The 22604-nt window shown below is 39.1% G+C and overlaps 1 protein-coding gene across 1 annotated transcript; it reads left to right on the top strand.

Moving 5' to 3' along the window:
* Positions 1-516: 516 nt before the first annotated feature.
* Positions 517-19704, top strand: LOC122768246 (vesicle-associated membrane protein-associated protein B/C-like). Its single transcript, XM_044024092.1, has 6 exons — positions 517-773; positions 4558-4710; positions 10502-10605; positions 12526-12606; positions 14269-14448; positions 16394-19704. The coding sequence occupies exons 1-6, from the start codon at positions 716-718 to the stop codon at positions 16547-16549; spliced, it is 732 nt and encodes a 243-aa protein (XP_043880027.1). The 5' UTR covers positions 517-715; the 3' UTR covers positions 16550-19704.
* Positions 19705-22604: the final 2900 nt, after the last annotated feature.

Genomic DNA, 22604 nt, shown 5'->3' with positions numbered 1-22604 from the left:
GCTGAAATTGTATAAATTGTTTTTGTTGTGTTTTTAAAAAAAAAAAGTTTAATCAATTAACTTCACAGGTATTGGAATAAACTAAAAAAGCTTAATATAGTTTTTGATGTGACAACTCCTTATCTCAGCAGTAATTCTGGGTAAACTTTGAGAACTTGGCAGGTTTTCTTTTTGTTTTTTTCCCATGAATTGAACATTTAGAGTCTGACTCATCAGTTGCAGGACTCCTTGTTTTTATCACATACATTTATCACATTTACTGTACTGTATGTCCTCTATTCATTTTTATTCTATCTGAAAAGCCAAGACTGTTTATTTTTAAAGCTTTGTAAAACATGTTGCTGATGAAAAATATGTACAGTTTCTAAGATGTCACACAGGTAAGTTCAGATGGGACATTTATTATTATGACTATTCATCCACTTATATGTTCCCTAATACTGGGTTCACCCATCAATACCGTTCCTCCCCCTCCGTGTCTCTCTCTGCAGAGGCAGTGACGTCACCACGCTGTCTTTCACTCCCTTCCTGCTGCATCACAACAGCCGCTAGCAGCTCGAGTAGCACCAGTGACTGGGGGTTATAGAGGATATACACCCGCTAATTCATTGTCAAAACAACACCGCAGACCTTGCAGCACCCAACAAAATCCTGACACGGGGGAGACCGACAGGAACTGGTTGCACTGCGCTAACCCCGCTCCAGCTGTTGGGATATGGCCAGGCCGGAACAGGTTCTGCTCTTAGAGCCTCAACACGAACTGAAATTCAGAGGTAAGAGAGGGGAGGGCCCGGGGGCGCATCTGCCAGACGCGGAGCGGGCGGAGAAGGGGGGCAGAGCAGTGTTATGGTAACATAACCGGGGAGAAGATGCAGTGCTCACTCTTATTATATTGCCCCTCATGAAACGAATGAGTCTGCTCTGTGCGGACGGCAGGTCAACTGACAGCTAGCTAGCCAGCTAGCTAAATTAGCTTCCAGCGGCTAAGCTATCCAGGCCCTGGTATGCACTCAAGCTGGCAGCCCCTAATGTTGTCCCGAGAGTAAGACACGAAATGTTCGTCCACTATGAAATATTAGTCATAATTAATATGTCACAGCACGAGTGCCCTCTAATTTCTTGACCTCGTTGCACACATGGTGTTGCTACATCCCTAGCAGGTTGAGCTAGCTGACATGAGCTCTGTTGGACAGTAAGCTGTAATACAATGACAGGACAGTTGATAAACCTGATCACATGCTTTAGCTACAGGTCATCGACATGCCAGTTTCCTTATGGTTTGTCCAGATGACCATTCGAGTGAAGTTCACAATTTGGCTGCGAAAGTATCACGCTGCCTTAGGCCTAAACAATATTACATAAACTCATGGCACTACTGTATCCGCTCAGTATTACATTACACCCTGACACATATTCTGCACTCTGTACTTGGGAGTGAGAGGCTAATTAGTATCACGAAAATATTGTTATGTTCAACAACAGATTCAAAGCATAATTAGATATTTGCTCCAATCAAGAATGACATTTGGAGACATTGAAAAGGTCGCAATCAATGAGTGTTGAATCACATTTTTTCATTAATGGTTATTTTGTTAATAAAAGCCAGAAGACATACAGACGGACGGGGAATGCTTGAATGCTCTCAATATTAATTGTTTATGTATAATATTTGATTGTTTTGTTTGTGCAGCAGTACAAATTATATATTCAAAGATCTTAAGGAGTAATTCTGACAAAGAAAAGCATCAAATTCTCATATGAAAAGCAAGGGACAGCATTGTATTTGACAGTTTTAAGTAACCATAACCAAAGCTTAGTTACCTATATGTTGCTCCTGACTGATGTCTCATGATTCTTGCTTCTTTTTTTTTTTGAAGGATAGGTATTTGTCTTTTTTTGGGAGTAGTCTACGACATTGAGTGTACATGATTACGCACAAGTAGTTGAAAGAAAAATGATTGTCATACTAATTGTGGAAAATATTGTTAATTTCTTACTCATAGTGTAATAGCTGATTATATCAGAATTCAGCTCATTAAGTGTTGTTATGCAAAGCTGCTTGTGTGTTGTCGATTAGTTTGTGTCTAATTGGGTGTTCGCCTTTTGGGGACGAACACCCAAAAGGCACCCATGCTGTTCCAAACCACAGCATGGGTGCCTGACCTGGCTCGGCTTGGCCTGGCCCCTTGAACCCCACAGTTCAAAATAAAGTGTCAAATCAGATGTGTTGTGTGTTAAACAAGGAACAATGCTCTTTGTTCTTGACAGTAGCACAAATCACATGCTTCTACTCAAGTCCCAAATAATATGTAGGCACAGGCATATTGTGAAACTTAATTAAATGGAGAGTGGGTCGGTTAGTAGAAACCTTTGAGACCGTATATATGGTGCACATACTTACTTATGCTATGAAAATTATGCTATGGACATTTTTTAAAATACATTTTTGTTTTAATCAGGTCAATCTACATCAAATGTTCCACCCCCCCACAGTTCTATGTTTTTTTAATACAACCCAAACCTGGAAGATGACAGCTTTAAATATCCAATATATGTAATAGTTTTTTGACTGTCATTTGTAGTTTTCAAGAGTTAGAACCGTATGCCAAGAAACTTTCAGGAAGTAGTAGATCAGGTGTACAGTAGTCAGTGGCGTGAGTCTCTTTCGTTAAAAGCCTTGATGTCAAGCCAGACTTGTGAGGGTCTGAATTTCCTCTCTGTTTTTGCTCAGCGGGTTAGGGAAGTGTCAGTTGCTCTTGATGTTTTTTGAGCTGAAACTTTATCTTCAATCCGGTGTACGTGCTAATTCTGAAATAGAGCCATGCTTTCATGCAGTGTCAGTGAGCTTTGAACTGCAAATGTGACCCTGTCCAAGCTTTTGTTGTGGCCTAATTAGTTTTTTTCATTATTAGAAAACTGTACTTGATTAAAAAATGTGGTCTTGCCAAGCAGAGAGTTTGTGATGCCATTTGAATAAATATAATTTGTCCAACAACAAATACATTTAGACCTCTGTTATAGACATTACATAAGTTGGGAATATTTATTTTATATCTTCTTAATTAATGGTAAAGATAAATTCTGAAATTATATTCGGTTTCCATAAGTGACTCATAAGTGAATTAAGTTTAAAGTTTGGGAAATTGTACAGTAACTGTCTGAGACTGTAAGTGTTCTTAACTACTGGAAATACTCCATGTGGTTGATGTGAGTTGCGAGGAGTTATTGAGGAGGCAGGATAGAAACACCATCCAGACAACTACTCACTCATTCAATGTGAATTCCCAGAGACCTGCAATGACCCGTTTAATTTACACATTGACTCAGTTGGTCTAATGTGTGGTTCAGTTGATGATGGCATTTGTGGTCTAATACTCAGCTCCTCCAGTTGATGTCAAGAAATATATCTACACTGTATATAAATATATGTTTAAATGACTGTTTATTTGTCTGTCATTTAGGTTTTGTCAGGTCTCCACTGGTGGCAGTAAAGCGCTTTCTTTATAGTTACAGGTGTAGGCAATCAGGGGGGCATGGGGTGGAGGATAATACGGTTTTTACCGCTCGCTCACTCACTTACGCATCTCACTTCTTTGTTTTCCAGCAATATCACTTTTATTAGCTTCCTCTTTTGCATTAATCCATTCATGTTTTTTTGTCTGTTTGTGTCTATTAAATGGGAACCTCACCCGAACACGCACGTGTGTGGACAATTGTTTGTTGAGTGAGTCAAAAACAGTCTCCCACTCTTATGCAGAGTGACTACAGCAGGACAGGATAGTCGCTATATACACTACTACCTTTCAGATCAACGACCCAACCTTGCATTAAACATTTTTGTAAACTGATACAATAATTGTTTCTCATAAGATGGATTAGACATCACTTGTCTACAATAATTCATGGCTATGTTTTAGAAGAAAAAGGAGAAACAGATTAAATTGCATCAGTGATGCTTATGACCATATTAGTTATCATAGTTCTCGCCAGGTTATGTTACCAAGACATAGTATTTGAGGGTTTTATATGAGAAACAGGCCGAGAAATATTTATCTTGTGGAAGAGTTCAAGTTAAATGTTTTTTAAAAACCTGCAGTAGCTGAATGGTAAGGCGCTAAAATACTATTATCAAAATGTCAGGTCAAATAAGGAAACCATGTGGCAGAAGTTCCGACTTGTGGGAGTGGATTGGATTTGTTATAATTAAATTTACATGCATTGAGGCTTTGTTTGACCACACTGAATCTAGTGAGCACATGTCGCTTTTTTTTTGTCTTTGCTCACTTGTTTTATATTCAGCTAATTATTCTGAACATTCACATTGTTTAAATTCTAGCCTGTTTGTATTTTATTCTCAGATTAGGAGTGTGCAGTAAAATCAGTGTTACATGTTCTGTACATTTGTGCAATTAGTTCAGTAATAATTGTCACTTTCTTGCTGCACATTTAAAAAAAAACAATGTAATATATGTGATTTATCAAAGAGAACACACAAATTCTGTACCCCTCAACTGTCTTGTCCAAAACAAACTTTTTAAGTGTCCACCTTTTTTACAGGTCCGTTCTCAGACGTGGTCACCACAACCCTCAAGCTCTCCAACCCTACAGACAGGAATGTATGCTTCAAGGTGAAGACCACAGCACCACGCCGCTACTGTGTGCGACCAAACAGTGGAATTATCGATGCAGGCACTTCAATCAATGTCTCCGGTAATAAATGAGCAACTGACTAATCACAAAATACTGTAGGGCAATTAACCTTTGTTACTTTACCCCACAGAGTGGGAGTGAAGAATTGTTTTTAGTGGCTCTGTCTGTCTGTCTGTCTGTCTGTCTGTCTGTGTATTTCCGCACTTGCACTTGCCAACATGACCAACAGAGGCCGACAGGGGCTTGTTGCGTGAATGGGGTGAAGTCTGCCATCTCTGATTGCTTTGTTAACATATGCATTTACTCACTTGCAACTTCATCATGTTGCTACCACTGTTTTTGAAACTTTTATGTCACCAGAAAATGAATCAGAAGGGCTTTTTTTTACTTTTAATACACCAAACATTTTCTCATTCCCACAAAAACAGGAATGTGTTGCACATTTTGGTTCCATGTGCCACAAATGCATATGGAGTGTGCACCTTTTCTGTTACTGGGTTGCCTCATACCCAGTCATATAATTTGAGGGAGACAGGTACTGTCTCTATCCACTCTGTGTATCTTCTACCATTTACAGCTAGAGACTAATTTTACAACATACCCTATCTAGTGTCAACAACTGCATAATGTGTCACGGGGCCCTGCTGTCATCAAAGGGTGACAAATCAGAACAGCTGTCTTCATCTTTCGTACTTATTAGGCTGACAAAACGTCACAGGTTCAAGTCCAAAACGATTTTCTGAAAATGCATTCACCAATAAATACAAAGATCTGTCCCTCTGGGTGTCTTAATATGGCCAATGTATATGGAGTTATAGTTTTGCTCCACTTTTTCCCTCATCCAATATCCTTTTTTCACCAGTTCTGTAGTGCTGGTCCATTAATTTTCTACCACTTTATCCTCCACTTAAGGGTTGTGGAGTGTAGTAGTGCTGGTATTTTTAAAAATTTCAGTGGTATACAACAGGATTTTTTTCATGCATTAGCATGAATGAGTGCTCCAGTGAGAGAGGCACAGTTGTGTGTGTGTGTGTACATACATACATATCATTTAGCAGACACTTTTATCCAAAGCGACTTACAATGGAATTGAGTACAATCAGCCAGGGGTGGAGTCGAACTTGCGACTATAATGTCTTTCGCACACTGGGTACCAGTCTTAACCACTGAGCCACTCCACTGCTTGTGTGTGTGTCTGCTTGTATTGAGCGAGCGAGAGAGAGAGATGGAGTGGTGCAATTATATGTGTCTAACTGCATATATTATTGGTTCTCTAATACGTGTTTTCTGCTAAGTTGGTGGAGTAAAGTGGTCATTGCTCCAGTTACTACTACAGTTACAGCTAAGCCCTTAGCATGTGTGGTGCAGCAGTAAAACGGGTCCCCCATTGAACAGTGTTTTGCTGCACCACTTTCCGTTTTTAACATACAGGTCTTGTGGTATTTGTAAAATTCATATCGTAAAATAAATACCAATTTTTTTTTAGATTTTGGACATTCTCTGCTCTTATCCTGTCTTCACATTTGTCTGTATTTGGGACCAGAACTGCAATAACAGGCATGGTCTGTAGCCTCCCCCAACGCAGTCTGTATTCAGGGAGAACAAACACCAATGTAGTACTGTCAGAGTAGGGCACTTCTTGTGGGCTTTTAATATCAACATCATACTTTATTGGTATTGGCAAAGACCAAGTGTAAGTAAAATTCTTTACGTGATAAATTCACACCATTAAACTGACATTTGTTGCTATACCGTTCTGAAATGAGCAACAGATGCTATTTTGTATACTGAATTGAAATATTCCTATTGCTTATGTCCTCTAGTATCAGTTCACCAGTGCGGCTCATAAAAAAAAGTTGAAGAAAAAGTTAACCACATCATCTCTACTTGGTGCTGTTTAAAACGAGAAGCTCACCACCACGGGCCAAATGATAATTCACTATGTTTAACCTCACCGTCTCACAGTGCTTTGTGTAGCACTGAATATAAACATAAATCTTGTTATGTGAGAAACCTGTAGGTCAGCTTTGACTTTTCTTCTTAAAAGCGTCAGTACAGCTAATTGATAAAAAAAAATCTCCTTATCAGACTGTTTTACCTTATTAAAATCATTATTTGCTGTTCTACACACATACCACAAGTTTTACCAACAGTAAAATATCCCTAGAGGACAAACTTGGAGGTATTCAGGCAGAAGTACAGGTTTTGTAACTTGCTCGAGTCACTTATTTTTGACCTGTAGTTTTAAACAACAAAGCAATATAGACAGACTCTCTCATTGAGGTGGGGGAGAACTGTCTGCCAACAGAATACCTACAAACCCCACATGTGTCATTTGCAGGCTTAGCTGAGGGTAGACTCTGCGCTTTTGAAGCTCTACCCAGCTGTAACTGTATATGTTGAACATAGCCATAACCACAGGAATGTTGCTGAGTTTGATTGGTGTCATGTAGCAGCATCCAGTGGAAAAGTATGTGGCGTGAATGTTTCAAAAATTCTTGTGTCCACAAATATTGAGCTTCTTCTGGGAATTTGTCAGAAGTTTGTCTGACATACTCGGGAGGTACTATCATGCTTAGGGAGCCAGAAAGAAAAAGAACAACGTCTTTATTGCACTTTTCATAATGAGCTTATTTTGCTTGTCTTGATATTAATTTCAAAGGGGTTAATGTTATAAGAGGACAAGAAAGGGATGTCCCAGTCCTTATCAAGTATAGGATCGGAGCTGATCTGGGCATTTTTTTTAACTGATCAGCAATCAAACCATCTTGACACACCTTGATACTTGTGTTGGGGTGGGAATTGTGACAATCTCTGCCTGTATTCCAATTTTGTCACTAATCTAATTGATTTAGCAGGTCTACTGTTGTTAGTAAGTTAACCTAGAAGTTTACATGATGAATGGCAGATGACTAAATCCAAAGTGCAGACACAACATAATGTACATTAACCAGGGATGGGGAACATTTAGCCTATTAATGGCCATTTGAGTTTTTATATCAATGTTTAAAGGCCAAACTAAATTATAGAACACATTCATCACACAAACTTCTCTGATGAGATGGCTGGAAATGGTTCCTTTTGGTGGTTTGTGTGATGTCAGATGGAAGTGATGATGATTCAATTAACAGCTGGTTTTCCAGTACTGGGCCACTCTGGGAAACTGCAGCAGACATATTTTCTACAATATATGGAGATTGTATTGACAAAGCAATTGATCTTTAATATGAATTAATTGTAACTCTTGGCCCTGTGAACCAAACTGAGCCATGAATGTTGACACTTGTTTTGCTCATAGCTATTGAGTGAAACTGATACATATAGTTTCATTGATTGAATGAATGAAAAATGAAAGAAATATGCAACTACTTTGATGATTTATGTTGGTACTGTTTAAATCAAAAATGCCAAACCTTTTGTGCGTTTGTAAAAAGAGATTTCTAAACATCACCTTTTAAATTACTTACCTATTACTTATTTTGTAAGCACTTCAAGGTAATTGTTTGTTGTAATTCTGTTGTCAGCACAACACAGAAGAAGTGGGGAAAAAAACAAATGTTCTTACCTTCCTCCTTCGCCTCTCTACTTATTCGATTCATCAATAATAAGCAGGCATGTGATTACATCCAGCTTGACCATGTTGACTGCAATTAGCCTCTCCGTTTAGCAAATGTTTGCCCAGCATGAAGTAAGAAGATTGAATTATTCCATTAGCAGTAGCTTTTTGCAAATGTATGTTCAAAGGTTGCAAATCAAAGTATTTTTTTCCTCTACTGTTGTTTTAAAAAAAATCTCAGACCTTGGCTCTGGACCTTTTTTATGTTGCTCAAAGAACTGAAACACTTTCTGCCCCTATTCTCCATTATCGTCCCCTTGGACCCGAAGGTAGATGGCCGTACAAATTGAGTCTGACTGAAACAGGACATTCTCAATCTGTTCAAGCTGTCTGTTTCTGGTTTGTGACATTGAAATGCCTTGATTGCTGTAATGGTGCACTACATCTCCAAGGTTTTCCACTCCAGGGAGAATTGGCATGTGCCATGTATGAAAACCAACCTAATGGCTACACCAGCTTTGAAATTAGGAGGTCATTTTTTTCTTGTGAAAGTTGAAGAAGCGCATAGACATTGCAGACATAGTTCATACTAATGTCAAAGTATTGCTTTGAATTACATCCCAATTCTAAAGAGAAGAAAACGATCAGACATCAATAGGCTTTTTCATCTGTTTTACTCATCCAACCACCTTAACTAGACAACTGACATATGAAGGTGATTGTAAATCATTCTTGCAGCTCTGAAATACTTTTTCAGTCACTGGAATGACATCAAATAACACACCACAGACTAAGGGGACTGATGTGGTGATGGGTTAAAGTAGTATTCCAACTCCACACCTGCTTTTTGTTAGAGTGATGTGTAATGTTAAGAAAGAAAAAGGCAGACTTGGAAGCTGTTAGCAAGATTACCCCCTTGGGCATTTGTAGATCTGTCAGTGTTTCACCGTCATGGTAACACGAACATAGAAATAAATCATCTAAAACCCTTTTTCCAAGTGGCAGGAGCAAGCCCAATTTCTTTAAGACATGGAGGCCCTAGTTTTGTGTTTGACAAATACACGGGTATTTGATACTCACTAATGCCTCTTTAATCCACATAGTGAACGCAAGAGATGAGAAAGGAAAAAAGATGGAACATTGCTGACTAGTACTAATAGCGTATGTTCCGTAAGTGTTAGTATTTGGGAAAGAAGTTTATTTTCCCTAAATTTCCCCAAGAAATCATGTTGTTTTTCTGTCTGCTGCAGTTTGGACGATACTAAAAAGACAATTTGACACGCTTTACTGAGGTTCCTGGGGGACAAGTTTTAAAATAGGGGGAAATTACACTGAGAGTCATTGCTAAACAAAATCATTATACTAATTCTATATTGGGAGGCTCCCAAGGCTTTGGTTTAAAATAGGAGGAAATAACAGTCCTCATTTGCTGGTCACACAGTGGGCTGGTGTGTAACCATTTATCACCCCAAATATTCACTTTTATGTAATTCTTAAAATAACACAATGTAGGATTTGCCCTTGAGTTCCCCTCCAGTTGGTAAACGTATAGTTTGTGAAATATACTGTATGTCCTGGTAACAAGTTCCATAGTGCCAATGCAGTGCAATGCAGACCGGATCAGGCTTTGACAGAGCTGCCATTCACCCTGATGTAAGATGATGTACCATCAAAATAGTCTTAAAGATGTAATTTGAAGGTTGAAATTTTACATTGTGTGATTTTTAGTTTTTACCTGGTGTTGTGGTTAGCGGTGTTGTGGGAGCAAAAGGGCCCTGGGGTTGGCCCCTGGCCAGCGAGCACAGCCGCTCTGGTATTCCTCTCTGTCTGAAGACATGCAGGTTGGGTTAATTTGCAACCCTGTGAAAGACTTGTGGCCTGTAACTCACCTTTCACCTCCCACCAGTATTAGCTGGGGTTCGTTGTAGCTCCCCAGTGGCCCTCAAAGGATAAGTAGTATTGCTAATGAACAAGAAAAAAGTAATCTGCTGCTATAAGAAGTCAGTCTGTCATTTTTAACCCCAAACTATTTTTGTGACATTATAAAAGGAAGCTTTGTGTGTGTAGCCTGCTTAGCTTAGGTTGCAAGTGTAAAACTTGATAGAATATTATTGTGCTACTATTTGATGATATGTGATTATTATTTTTTCAGATGTTGTCACTGTAAATAGAATATCTTTGAGGTTATTTTACTGTTAATTTATGTGTCTTTATTTTGTTTTATTGTTGCCAGTTTATTGTCATTCCTATGCTGACCCTGACTATTGCTTTTTCTCTCCTTTTTTTTAAATTCAGTAATGCTGCAGCCATTTGATTATGACCCGAATGAAAAGAGTAAACACAAGTTCATGGTCCAGTCCATGCTAGCGCCTCCTGACATGACTGATATGGAGGGAGTGGTGAGTATAGGTCACTTTTAACAATATTTATGTATTACTGTTATCGTTATTATAATTGCTACTTTACCTTTCAGTTTCCTCTTTGTATATAATCTACCCATTCATTTTCTGACACCGAAGTTCCAGGTCACATTATTTGAACAGTTATGGAAATTGTTGTTAAAATTGTTATTCTCACATACAAGAGGAACGAGCTAACAAAATGTAAAATGTATTATCTCCACCTGAAAAACTTAATATATTTAATTAAATTAAAAGAAGGTCTTGAAAGACCTTACTTGACCATGTCTCATGTAGACAGCCACTGGCCTGGAGGAGATCCTGCAGTACAGCAATAAAAAAAAATAAAAATACGGTTTAGTTGTAACACTTTGTAAGTTACCCACACAGTAAAATACTTGCACACACTGTAATACACAGACAACCTGAGCAATGGTTACCCAAGGGTCACCGAACAGCAGAAGAACCTGGACTTGTGCGTTGTTCAAGCCTGCAATTGTAGCAGACTTTAGACTAAAAAGGAGATATTTGGAGATTTGGTTGGCCTTTAAAAGGAGGACAACAGAGAGAGAGCAAGAGAGAGAGCACAGTCCTGATGGCAATTATATGTTGCTTCACACACGGTTTGGAGCTGGAAACACTAGACATAGCATGTCTTCTCTAATAACAATCCAGCTGTTTAAAAAATATGTTAAAAGTGCACGGTGACCAGGAACATAGTCACATTTACAGCCACAGTGTGAATATGATATGTCCAGGTATTTAAACCTCACTGTGCAGTTGTGTTGTGTGTTTAGTGCTCAATTCCAAGACAGCTTGACTTCCATTGGAAATTTCCATTTGGTGTGTGATTTGAACAGGCAACCTTAGGATTGCAAGGCTGTAAGGGATTTATTTAAACATCAGGCTTTTGCCACCCAGTTTGAGGAACAGGGTACTTGCCAATGAAACGCTGCTTATTTATTGTATTATTTTAAATGGTCTCCTCAGCATACGGTTTATGAAGATGCCATATCTACCAGCTGTGTTTTAACAGAACATCTGCAGGTCTTGGACAGAGTCAACAAGCATGTGTCTTGAATATTTTGTCTTGCCTGCTGCTGACATTAAGATTTTACACCTCCAGACTAAACTGTGAGTGTTGTGACAGTGGATTGGATTGTGCAGCAAAAAAGGAATTACCTCATCTGAATGGCTTATAAAACAATTTTATTTTAGCATACATTTCTAATAAGAATAATAATCATAATCAGTGGTTTAATGAGGTTAGAGCTAAAATGATAAAGCTGATAACCGATATATAATGCTGAATTTCTTTTTCCTCCATCTGATGAAATATAACAGTTTATATCAAATTATACAGAAAATTGCTCTTAAAAAATAAAAATAACCATTGATTGGGCATCACTAAAGATGTGTCTCCAATCTGCATTATACATATTACACAATATGCACCAATATATTTAAAATAATGACCCATAAATTACATACATACATTTTAAATAATAGGTAATAAGAACTAAACTTTTTGTTGAAAGATCACTTTGCAGCATTCAAGTTGACAAGTAATGTCAAGAATAGGCCCAATTATCTGCCATACATGTTAATTAAAAAATTACACCAAATATCAGTTGTTGGTGTTCATAGCTGCATTGCTGAGAACTACAAAAATGTGATGTCAATAATTTGATGGGACTTTATCAAGGCGAATGTCTCATTGTTCCTCCAGAATGATTGTGTAAACATGTTTTTACTGCTTTCCAAGTTTTCAAAAGGTCCTTTATAGTTTTGCCACCACATCAACCCTGTTCATACACATAATGTTGAAAGAGGTGTAAATATTGCTTCTATTGGAGTTGGATTTTTACATGTTCACCAACTATTGCAATTTGTCCTTTCGTCCTGTTCAAATGACTCCAGTGGAAGGAAGCAAAGCCAGAAGAGCTCATGGACTCGAAGCTGAGGTGTGTTTTTGAGATGCCATTGGATAATGAAAAGATGGTAAGCACATGTTCCTGTTCCTCTCCTCTCTTTGTCTCATTATTTATTTGTTGTCACTGGAGAATTAAATCAAATAACAAAGGGAATCAAACACACAATTTCTACTCTCCAGAATTAAAAATATGCATTTTATTGCTTTTTTTTCAGAACATCATTGGTAGTACTAGATGGTGCTCCATTATACAATTCTTATTGTTTTCCAGCACCCCACCGTTCATTTGCCTTCTCTGTATGGGTCTCAAGTCTTCTGTCCTATCTCAGCTCCTCTCATTTCTGCTCTGTTTTAAAATTGTAATCTCTACATCTTGTCTATACTGCCTCTGAATGTTTAGCATAAATCTCTCTCTTTATCTCTTTCTCCATCTTGTTCCACTTCCCTCTTTCCTCCATCTTTCTCTTCTTGTCTCTCTCCCGCTCTACCTTTCAGATGCCCACTTTGTTCATTCTCACATTCAGTATATTGTTGGTGGGACTCCTCACAGACCCCACATATCTGTAGAGATGTAAGCATGTCAGAATATGAGCCTAGTCTACGAGCCTTATGAACACCGGGAGAAGAGAGATGACCTGTGGTAGCTGTTTTAAATTCATTATGAACTGTGTGGTACATACACATTGCTCCCAGTCATTACTGTTCTACAGAGTCCATTAGACAGATAATGCTGACAGAAACCAGCTTCATCCACTTATGAAAGGCACCCTTGGGTGAACTCTTCTACAAACATGGAGATAGGAGGCATGGAATAAGCATGAAAACCTGCAGCTAATTTGATATATAGCACAGACTCAATTCCATAAGTTTATGTTTTGGCCAAAACCTTTTAAAATGCCCACTTCAGAGTGTAAAACATATAAAACAAATGACATATTTTAAGTTTCCGGGTCATAGGGATGGGCCACCCTGTCTGCATACTGTAAAGGATATACAGTACATGTAGGAAGCACCGCCCAAATATGTCCTTTATTGTACAGGAGTACAGTAAAGTTCTGGATAGATGTCACTGAGAAGGGTTAAACCAGCGTATGGATTCACAAATGTATATATATATGTACATATATATATATACATATACAGTATATACACACACACATATATATATATATATACATATATGTATATATATATGTATATATATATATATATATATATATCACAGAAGTATTATGTTAGTGTATATATGCAACAGGCCTCACTCTGTTGAGTCTTGCTATGATGGCTCTTTTTGACATGTTCATTAGCTATGAAACATAAATTAACAACTGATATGCGATACCACATGGGTGACTGAGCTTACGAGTTACATAAGTAGTATTGCAATTTATCAATAGAAGGCTTTGTTCTTAAATGTATGTTATGATCAAACGGTTATCCATATGCCTGTGTACTTGTAGTAGTAGTATGTAGTAGTTAAAACAAAAAACAACAAAAAAACTGTTTCACATGTGTTGGAAACTGAATGTACTGCAGAGTGAGGGGGCTTCAAATGTGGCTCTGTTTTCTTGTAGGCCTGTGTTTTCCATTCATGGTGTACATGAAAGTCCCCTAATGTAAACTGCTGTTGTGTGCCATCCAAGCCATTGCTCAGAATTACCATAGAAACATCTCTGCAACAACAGTCTGCATTTAATGTTATGACTGGTTACCCTATAACCCACTTACAGCATGACATGGAGTCCAGCAAGATGATGTCGTCCAGCTTGCTGAAGTCAGATTCCTCTGCCCTGCCTGTGAAGTCACTGAGCTCCACCCTGGATGACGGGGAGGTGAAGAAGATCATGGAGGAGTGTAAGAGACTGCAGATGGAGGCCCAGAGGCTACGGGAAGAAAACAAACAGATTAGGGTGAGTGAGATGCCTCGGGGACTATAGTCACTGAATGTCCGTATAATCCATTGTGCGTAATTTACAATTCTACAAAGCCAAGTTAGGGTCATGATGTTTTTAGACGGAACTTTTGCGTTCCCTCGCCATATTTTTCCCTCCTCGCTCTCTCCGTGCCTCAGGAAGATCTGCCCGCCCCGGCATGGCACTTGCTCCCTGCGACAATTCCTCGCCCCCGTGCCAGCACTCATCCTCCAGCCGGAGCTCCACGGGTCCAATAAATGCAGCTACAAATAAAGGATAGCTGGAATAACTTTTGTGTTTCTCTACCAATGCTCCTCTGCTCTCCCTGTGTCTCAGGCAGCTCTGCCTGGTTATAAATGGCACTTTCTCCCCGTGACAAATCACTGGAGCTCCACGGCTACAATAAATGCAGCTACAAATAAGGGATAACATTTGTGTTTCCTCCCCGGCTCTCCCTGTCCCTCAGGCAGCCTTGCCCAGCTGTGCATGGCACTTGCACCCCACTCCATTTTGTTGGAGCTGTGGAGTTCCGGCTGGAGGATGAGTGCTGGCCTGGGGCATGGGGCTGCAGAGCTCCGGGGAGTTGTCGTAGGGAGCAAATGCTATTTATGGCCCGGGAAGAGCTGCCTGAAGCATGGGAGCCGGGAGGGAAAACTATTATGAGGGAACGCAAAAAGTGTTGCAAGGGGAACGCAAAGGTTTGGTTTAAAAATATCTCCCACCATGACCCTTAGTGCTCTTTACAATTAGATCTTAAAAGATGCAGGTATAATTTCAGTGTTCCTGTCAGAAATCGCGACTTCAAATAGATGTAGACGCAGAGGTTCATAAAGGGGAGCACCTATGTTTTGTTTTTTTTGTTGCTGGCTCATCTTTTAGTATTAGTGATAGATTGAATTGCCCCACTCAAATCTGTGGCATTTTCTGTGTACTAAAGTACCATTTAATTTCTGTGATTAGTACCTTGAATCATTGAGTTTAATAATCGTATCATTTTCCTCAGCCAAATGAGTTGGAACTAGTCTGAACATATTGCTTGAATAACTAAAAACTTCAATTGATAAGGAATGTACCTGCTCTTTTATTTATTTATTTTCAGACAGAAATGATGAAACAAAGAAAATAGAAGACCTGTCATCTCAATTATCCACATTATGTGGTGACATGGAACTCCCAGATTCTCATTTATGTTTCTGCAATTTATTTTGTCGTGATTGATGTTCACCATCACGATAAGCAAATGAAGTGGAAATTTAAATCAAACAACGTTTTTCTTCCAAAATGGCTGAGCAGTGTCTGAATTTGCTGTATTTCCTTAAACAGAGACAGTATTTTGCGATTGAAGTTTGCATTCAGTGAAATGGCACACATCTATAATCAGCTGCAGACTCCGGGGTTCCACACGAAATAGCAGTTGTGTAAATCAATGTGTGTGCCATAAATTACAACGATCAATGAAGTAAGGTTTAAAATGAGGTTTGGTTGAAAATGAGTCAGATGCACATGTGCTACAGGCTGCCAAGAGAGCGTGGTCCTCCCCGTAGATACTAATACCACCACCACCACCTCCTCCCCTTTTACTTTTTTCCAGAGGCAGAATGACTGTTGGCTGCCCCTGTGGCTTAGATTAAACTAACAGAGCCCCCCCACCCACCCACTTCTGGGAAATGAAGTGTGTTAAAACCTGGCGCCTTCTCCAGTTCTCAGGGGGATTTGATGAAATGAAGATTTAAGTAGATCATTTGCACCAACTACTAAATAAATACTGCCTTATCTTGTTGACTGATGTACAAACTAACCTTTTATTTCCCCTCACTGTCAGTTTTTAATCTATGGTACGTTCTCGTTTGTAATTTCATCTTCCGACTACCACTGCTCTCCCCACATGCTTGCCCTCTTTCATCATTTCTTAATTATTTCCTCTCTGTTTCCCCTCTTTCAGGAGGACGATGGTCTGCGGATGAGGAAGAGTAACATGATGTCGTCTCAGCACTCCTCAATGGGCATGAAGAAGGAGGAAGGGTTGAGCGTCCGCACGGTGGCCCTCATTATGCTTTTCTTAGTGGTGGGCGTCATCGTGGGCAAGTTGGTCTTGTAGAGTGCAGAGCAGTTTGGTTGGCAGCAGCATGCTTTTGGGGGATGAAAGCAACACAAGGGATTTGGCGTTATGGTTCAGCAAATGCCACATTTGCTGGGTGGGGGGGTGGTTCCATGTTTTGATTCTGTCAGATTTATGTAAAATAAATAAATCAAAAAGGTAATGTATGAGAAAAGTTAAAAAAAAGAAAAGAAAGATCTTATGAACAAACCTACTGTTACAGGTCTTGCCTCACGTAATCATCACATAATCATTCTGGCTTTTCTTCCAAAGTTTCATGTATACAGATGACTGGTTCTGTGGGTGAGGGTAATGGAAACATGATTTAATGCTTGTGATTCAGTCAAATGGATTTTTTTAAACACTGGCGAGGTAGTGTTGGTGTGTGAGTCAGATTGCAATTGTGCGAATGTCATTTTAGTGTATTATTGTTTCTTTGTCTAACTGACAGAGGCCAGAGCTTACGTATATGTATATACGTAATCCCCCACATACTATACACTCTGTACAGTATATCCAGGTGTTCCTTCCAGCTAAACCCCCTTTAAGGAAGGGATTTACCAGAGAGATGATCCACACTGTCGGGGTTTCACACAGGGCTATCAAACTGACTCCTCCAATCAGAAGCTTTGTAAAATCATCTCCTCTTTGATTGTGGAAGCTTGAACAGTGTATGAAACACTATGCCACTGGTATTTTCTGTCTTCATGTCCTCCTTATTTTAGGTCTACCGTATTTTCCGGACTATAAGTCACGCTTTTTTAGTAGTTTGGCTGGCCATTTATTTAGAAGCGAATATACGCTATGTCATCTGTGACCACAAGGGGCACCGTCCACACTTGTGACAATTGAACGCTGCTACTGCACCACCGAAAAAGCTATACTGCAGAATTTAAACCATAAATTAGAAAGTATGCAGCCGAAAACGGTAATCGAGCAGCAGAAAGAAAGTTTGGAGTGAGTGAAAAACTCGAAACCTCTATAAACTTCTATGAAAATAAATATCAAAGAAGGCTAATGGCGGGCTGAAAGCGCAGTGGCCAGAGATGGAGGAACGAGTCCACAAATGGGCTCTTGAACAGCGTGCTGCTGGAGGGGGCTTATCAACGGTGCAGTTGCGTCTCCATGCGCATGTTGTTGCCAAGGAGATGGAAAAATGATTTTGCTGCCGGGCCTTCATGGTGCTATCACCTCATGCAACGCAACCACCTGTCAATCAGAGCACGGGCCACGCTGTGTCGAAACTGCCACCAATGGTTATTTTCAAATGGAATGGATGTTTGTTGCGACCTCAAACAAGAAAGGGTGGATGGATGAAGAAATGATGAGCTTTTGGCAAACAAAGTGCTATTCTAAACGTCCTGATGCCTTTAAAAAAAAAAACGCAAAGCCCTGCTTGTGATGGACAGTATGGAGCACATCAAATCAAAGCCTCTACTTCATCTTCCTCCAGAGTCAGCGGAATTGTTTAGAAGCAACACCAAGGATGAAGAATTCAACGTGATGCAGAATAAGATCGGGAACTTAATTAACTTGTTCACCTGTTGCGTTAATAAGTTTAGCCTATGTTCTTCAGGCTAACTGAATAGTCAGTTTAAATGTTCAATTTTGGATTATGAAATAAATGCGACTTAAATAGGTTTTTATCATGATGTATTTTGTGACAGATACTCCGGAAAATGCGGTACCTTATTCCTGTCACGTTTTCCAGTCCAAGACTAAGAGGGAGGTATATACTGTATATGAACATATTTAGGGTTAGGGTTCATACCCAATCACATGGAAAGCATGTATACATATATATTATAAGAAACCACAAGTGGACATTAGGTGCATGTTGAGGTGAATGTTTTTTGTTTTATTTCTGACAACACCAAGGTCCTGTCACTGTGGGCTAACAAAAAAAAACACGGTCTTTCCCACATCTTATTTGTTTTGTCATATTTTCCTACAGAGCCATACATTTGTTGACGTCTTGTTCTTTTTGGGCAAAATGTATGTCAAAAGAGTGTTTAAAGCTGGCTGTTGCAGTTCTCCACTGTGGATATTGATATGCTCTCTTTTTCACTCCACTGCAGGCCTTTTGTTGGTGTTGGTTCAGCATGTTTCCATTCATTAATATTATATTCTCACTGCATTTGAAATTGTGTTAATTTTCACAGTACTAAAAGGTTAAAAGTCTTTTCCTTAAATCTTCCAGCAATTTGCAATTCAAGATATATATATTTCCCCCCCCCTTGAGAGGAACATGCATACAGCCTAGTTACATATATATATGTATATATATATATACATACACATACATATGTATATATATATATATCCTTAGAGGGATCACATGATGACATTGTACTGTTCCAGAGCTAATGATTATTTTTGTGTCAAAAATAAATAAGAGAAAAGTTGACTAAATTTGTTTCATCTCCACATTTTCAGGAAGTAGAGGACAGTGTGATTATTTTACATTGTTTGACAGCCTAATTGTTTTTTTCAAGTGTATAAAAAAGGTAAATAAGCATCAGTAAATGCCCCTTTTCTAAATGATTACACATTTTTCACCATCTTTTCATGTTATGCGGTGCAGAAGATAATAGATCTGGTGGGTAAGAGATTAAAATAAAATGAGTGTGTGTTTCTACTGTATCTGTGTAAATTTGTTGAGTTTGACTTGCTTCGAGGGGAGGGCACAGCAGACCTGAGCTTCAGTCCCATCATGAGTTATCAATGCTAGGCCACACAGTAACTTACACAAAATTATTCTGTTCAGTTGATCCTGGTTGGAGTGTCAGAGCATCTAGTACAAGGAAAATACTTCCAAATGCCAGATAATACTGCATGAAATTTAAGACTTTACTACTGTAAACCTCATCAGTTTTGTTACTCCACGTAGGATGACGCAAACAATGATAATTCTGTGTAAACGCTAATGAATGCAGGCCCTTCTGTACACACTACACTGACTTGTTGTGGAGTCTCTGACCATCACCATGAACAATGTAAGCAGTCGGAAAAAATGTTTTGTATGTATATAAATAAATAACTATCTGAGAAGATAAATAATATTCCTAGTCAAGTAGTCTCTCTGGTGTATAAAGATCACCCAACCTGGTTGGACTATGTAGCATCTTAATAAATTAAATGAATAAAGCCCATCACTAACAGTGTCAAGTCATTTCCTGTCATACAGGGGGACACAGTGTGTTGATCCATGAGTTAATATTTGTAGTTGTAATTTGGTGGGGATTATGTGATCTGGTTGTTTTCTCTCAATCTCACTACAGCCTAAACACTGCAGAAGTGAAGAAGAAGAAGAAACTATTAACACTTAATAAAAAGGAAATGTCATTTAAAGACGCTTCCTCAAAGACTAGTCTCATCTAAATAGAAAACATTTCTATTCACTGAACAAGAAAAAAAAAAATATATATATATATATACACATACATTTTATTTTTATATTGCACCTGTATTTGCTTTGCTTGGATTAACGGTGGTAAACCTGTTAAACATCTTATTTGGGAGCAGACAGACAGACCATTTTTCATTTGGCTGGCCAGAAGATGTATTCTGGAAATATCATCAGGCATTAACTGCGTGTTTTTAAACACTTGAGTATCTCAGCACGTTACCTCACCAGACAAACAGATGCTTACGTGACTTGCCTGTACTGCTATTGCGATGAGTATTTGCTTATTTTTGTTACAGGTATATCAAAGTAAGCGTTTGTTGTCGGCAGTGTCATTTGTTGTCTCTTATGTTCTTTACTAATTGATTAGAACTCTTGGCTATATCGTCTGGAAGGATGACAACATGATCGATGGGGATTTCAACTTTCATGTTAAACATGTTCCATTACAGCTCCTACAGTGTTGTCCAACATGTGCATTACACACAATGTGTGTATTCTCCTTAATAGAGTTCTCCAATAATACCCCACAAGGCAAAAGTACAGCTCTGCATTCTTTTAGACCTACAGTCAGGTCTATTGCTAAAATCTCTTGCAAATGAATAAAAGAAGAACTTTGGTAGTATAGAAACGCTGGGCTTATGTGAAAATCCAGTAAGTTTCACAACCGGATTCTCAAACAGCAAGCACGTTCAAAGTTAAACAAAGCCAGCTACCACCATTTCTCACAGAAAACGTCTGCCAAAGAGCACAAATCCAGAATCATCAGTCAGACTGAACGCTCTCCTCTTCAGCTGAATATGACATGTGTGTACTGTATATACACATGTGTGCTTTATGTTTTAGTGCTGTATGTTCCTTGACCCTGGAAAGCACTTTGAGCTTATTTGCTTGCAACTTGCTCTATAAATAAAAAAATGTTCTTATGCCTATTATTTTCCAGACAGATTACAAGGTGATACAATTCTGACCCATAACAAAACACAATACCCAACTATGAATGACAGGAAACCAACTAGCTGCATGATTACAACTTTCCTTGCTTTGCTGCCGGTGGCATCCACAGCCAAGCTGGATTGTTGGTAGTTACCACTTGGCCTGATTTGGCAGTACCAATATTTGCAGTGGGATAAGAGTGTTAAAATGTATTGCTACGCCAACGTTAATTACCCCTAGATTTTTTTATTTTTTTTCCCCCACATCGGCAGTTGAGGTGTCGAATAAAATAAAATAAAGCCTTGATGATTCATCCAGTGTTATTGTATCTGTAACAACTTGACCATGTTTCTGTCTGCACCTTGTGGTTGGCGGCAGCAAAGTGGAATGGAACCCCCTGGTGTGCACCTGGGCCTGGTAGCTCCTCAGTTGTTTGGTTTGGCCACAGCAAAAACACAGCTGCAAAGTCAGTGGTGGAAGCCAACCAATGTGAGTGTATGGTTTTTTATTGTACAGTCAGGTGGGAAATAATTCATTTCCAAGGTAAATTGCACAGAAATGTCTCCAAATACAGAGAAGATGAAAACAAGAAGAAGTCCAGGGGTTCACTGCCTGAAGGTAAACTGAACTATTGACCTCTGAAACATTACTTCAATGAAAAATTAGATACAGTCATTAAGAATCAAGGTGATTGATACTGATTTATTATTTACTTAGCCAGGATCTTAAGGATTAAAAATGATTGCATGCATGACATGGTGCAGTGACAGGAAAAGACACAACTAGAGTCAACGACAATTAAGGATTTTGATGACTGATGACGTTAACTTGCTTTTCATTTTATCCGTCACTCTCCTGACCCTGGTACTTCTTATTTTCTTCAACCTGAAGGAAAACACATCAAATGCTGATCTCAGACTTCTCAGTCTTCCAGAGGACTTTCTCAGCCTCTAATTGATCTTCCATGAACTATTCAGCCAGACTCCCACCCTGTTTCTGTGGATCTGGTCTTCTTTAAGTTCTGTACTTGATGATAAACTTGATGCCTGGCTGGCTTCATAAAACTGAGCATCAGCTCGACACAGTCCTATTCTCAAAGTTAACTGTGTGACATCGTTATTTGCCATTTGAAAACAATCCATCTCCTGCTTTATCAAAAGGTTTCACATAGTTTGTTTATACAGTATGCCCCTCATTGAGTGAGTGAAACAGAATACTCTTCATGGCATAGAGTCTGGCACATGTAGAAAAAACTAATTTCATGCACATCGTCGACTCAAACAAGGTCCCCCGTAAGAGCTCTGTGGCTGTAGCGGTTTGAAAAAAGGACTTGCAGCTCGCCAGAGAGGTTGGAGGCGGAACAGCTGGCAGTGAATGATGCAGTCTGGCCCACGCAGCCACTGGCAGATCATTCCAGCAATAACCTTTTCAATCATTTGTGTGATCTTAACCTTACAGCAGAAACATGACCTTATTTTACAAGCCACCAGAACAGACCGATCACTCTCAGGGGACAGCATTCATCAAAGTGAATACCAGAGGCAGCAAGTAGGTTAAAAACCTTGTTTCATTCTAAAAAATTGTCACGTTACAGTAGGGACACACAGTGGTGGAGTAGTGGCTAGCACCGCTGCATAGGGTCACTGGTTTGAATCCCATTTTTAACAACACCCTTTCTGTTTGTTTGCTTTATTTTCAGATGTTGAATTAGCT

The sequence above is a fragment of the Solea senegalensis genome, linkage group LG4 (genome assembly GCF_019176455.1).
Source record: "Solea senegalensis isolate Sse05_10M linkage group LG4, IFAPA_SoseM_1, whole genome shotgun sequence".
NCBI lineage: Eukaryota > Metazoa > Chordata > Actinopteri > Pleuronectiformes > Soleidae > Solea > Solea senegalensis.
Note: the sequence above shows the minus strand (reverse complement) of the source record. Positions and strands in the feature narration are given on the sequence as shown.

Coding starts and splice junctions, on each gene's coding strand:
- LOC122768246 (XM_044024092.1), top strand. CDS start 716: ATGGCCAGGCCGGAACAGGTTCTGCTCTTAGAGCCTCAACACGAACTG. Junction 12,607..14,268: donor CATTGGATAATGAAAAGATG/GTAAGCACATGT, acceptor ACCCACTTACAG/CATGACATGGAGTCCAGCAA. Junction 14,449..16,393: donor AAGAAAACAAACAGATTAGG/GTGAGTGAGATG, acceptor CCCCTCTTTCAG/GAGGACGATGGTCTGCGGAT.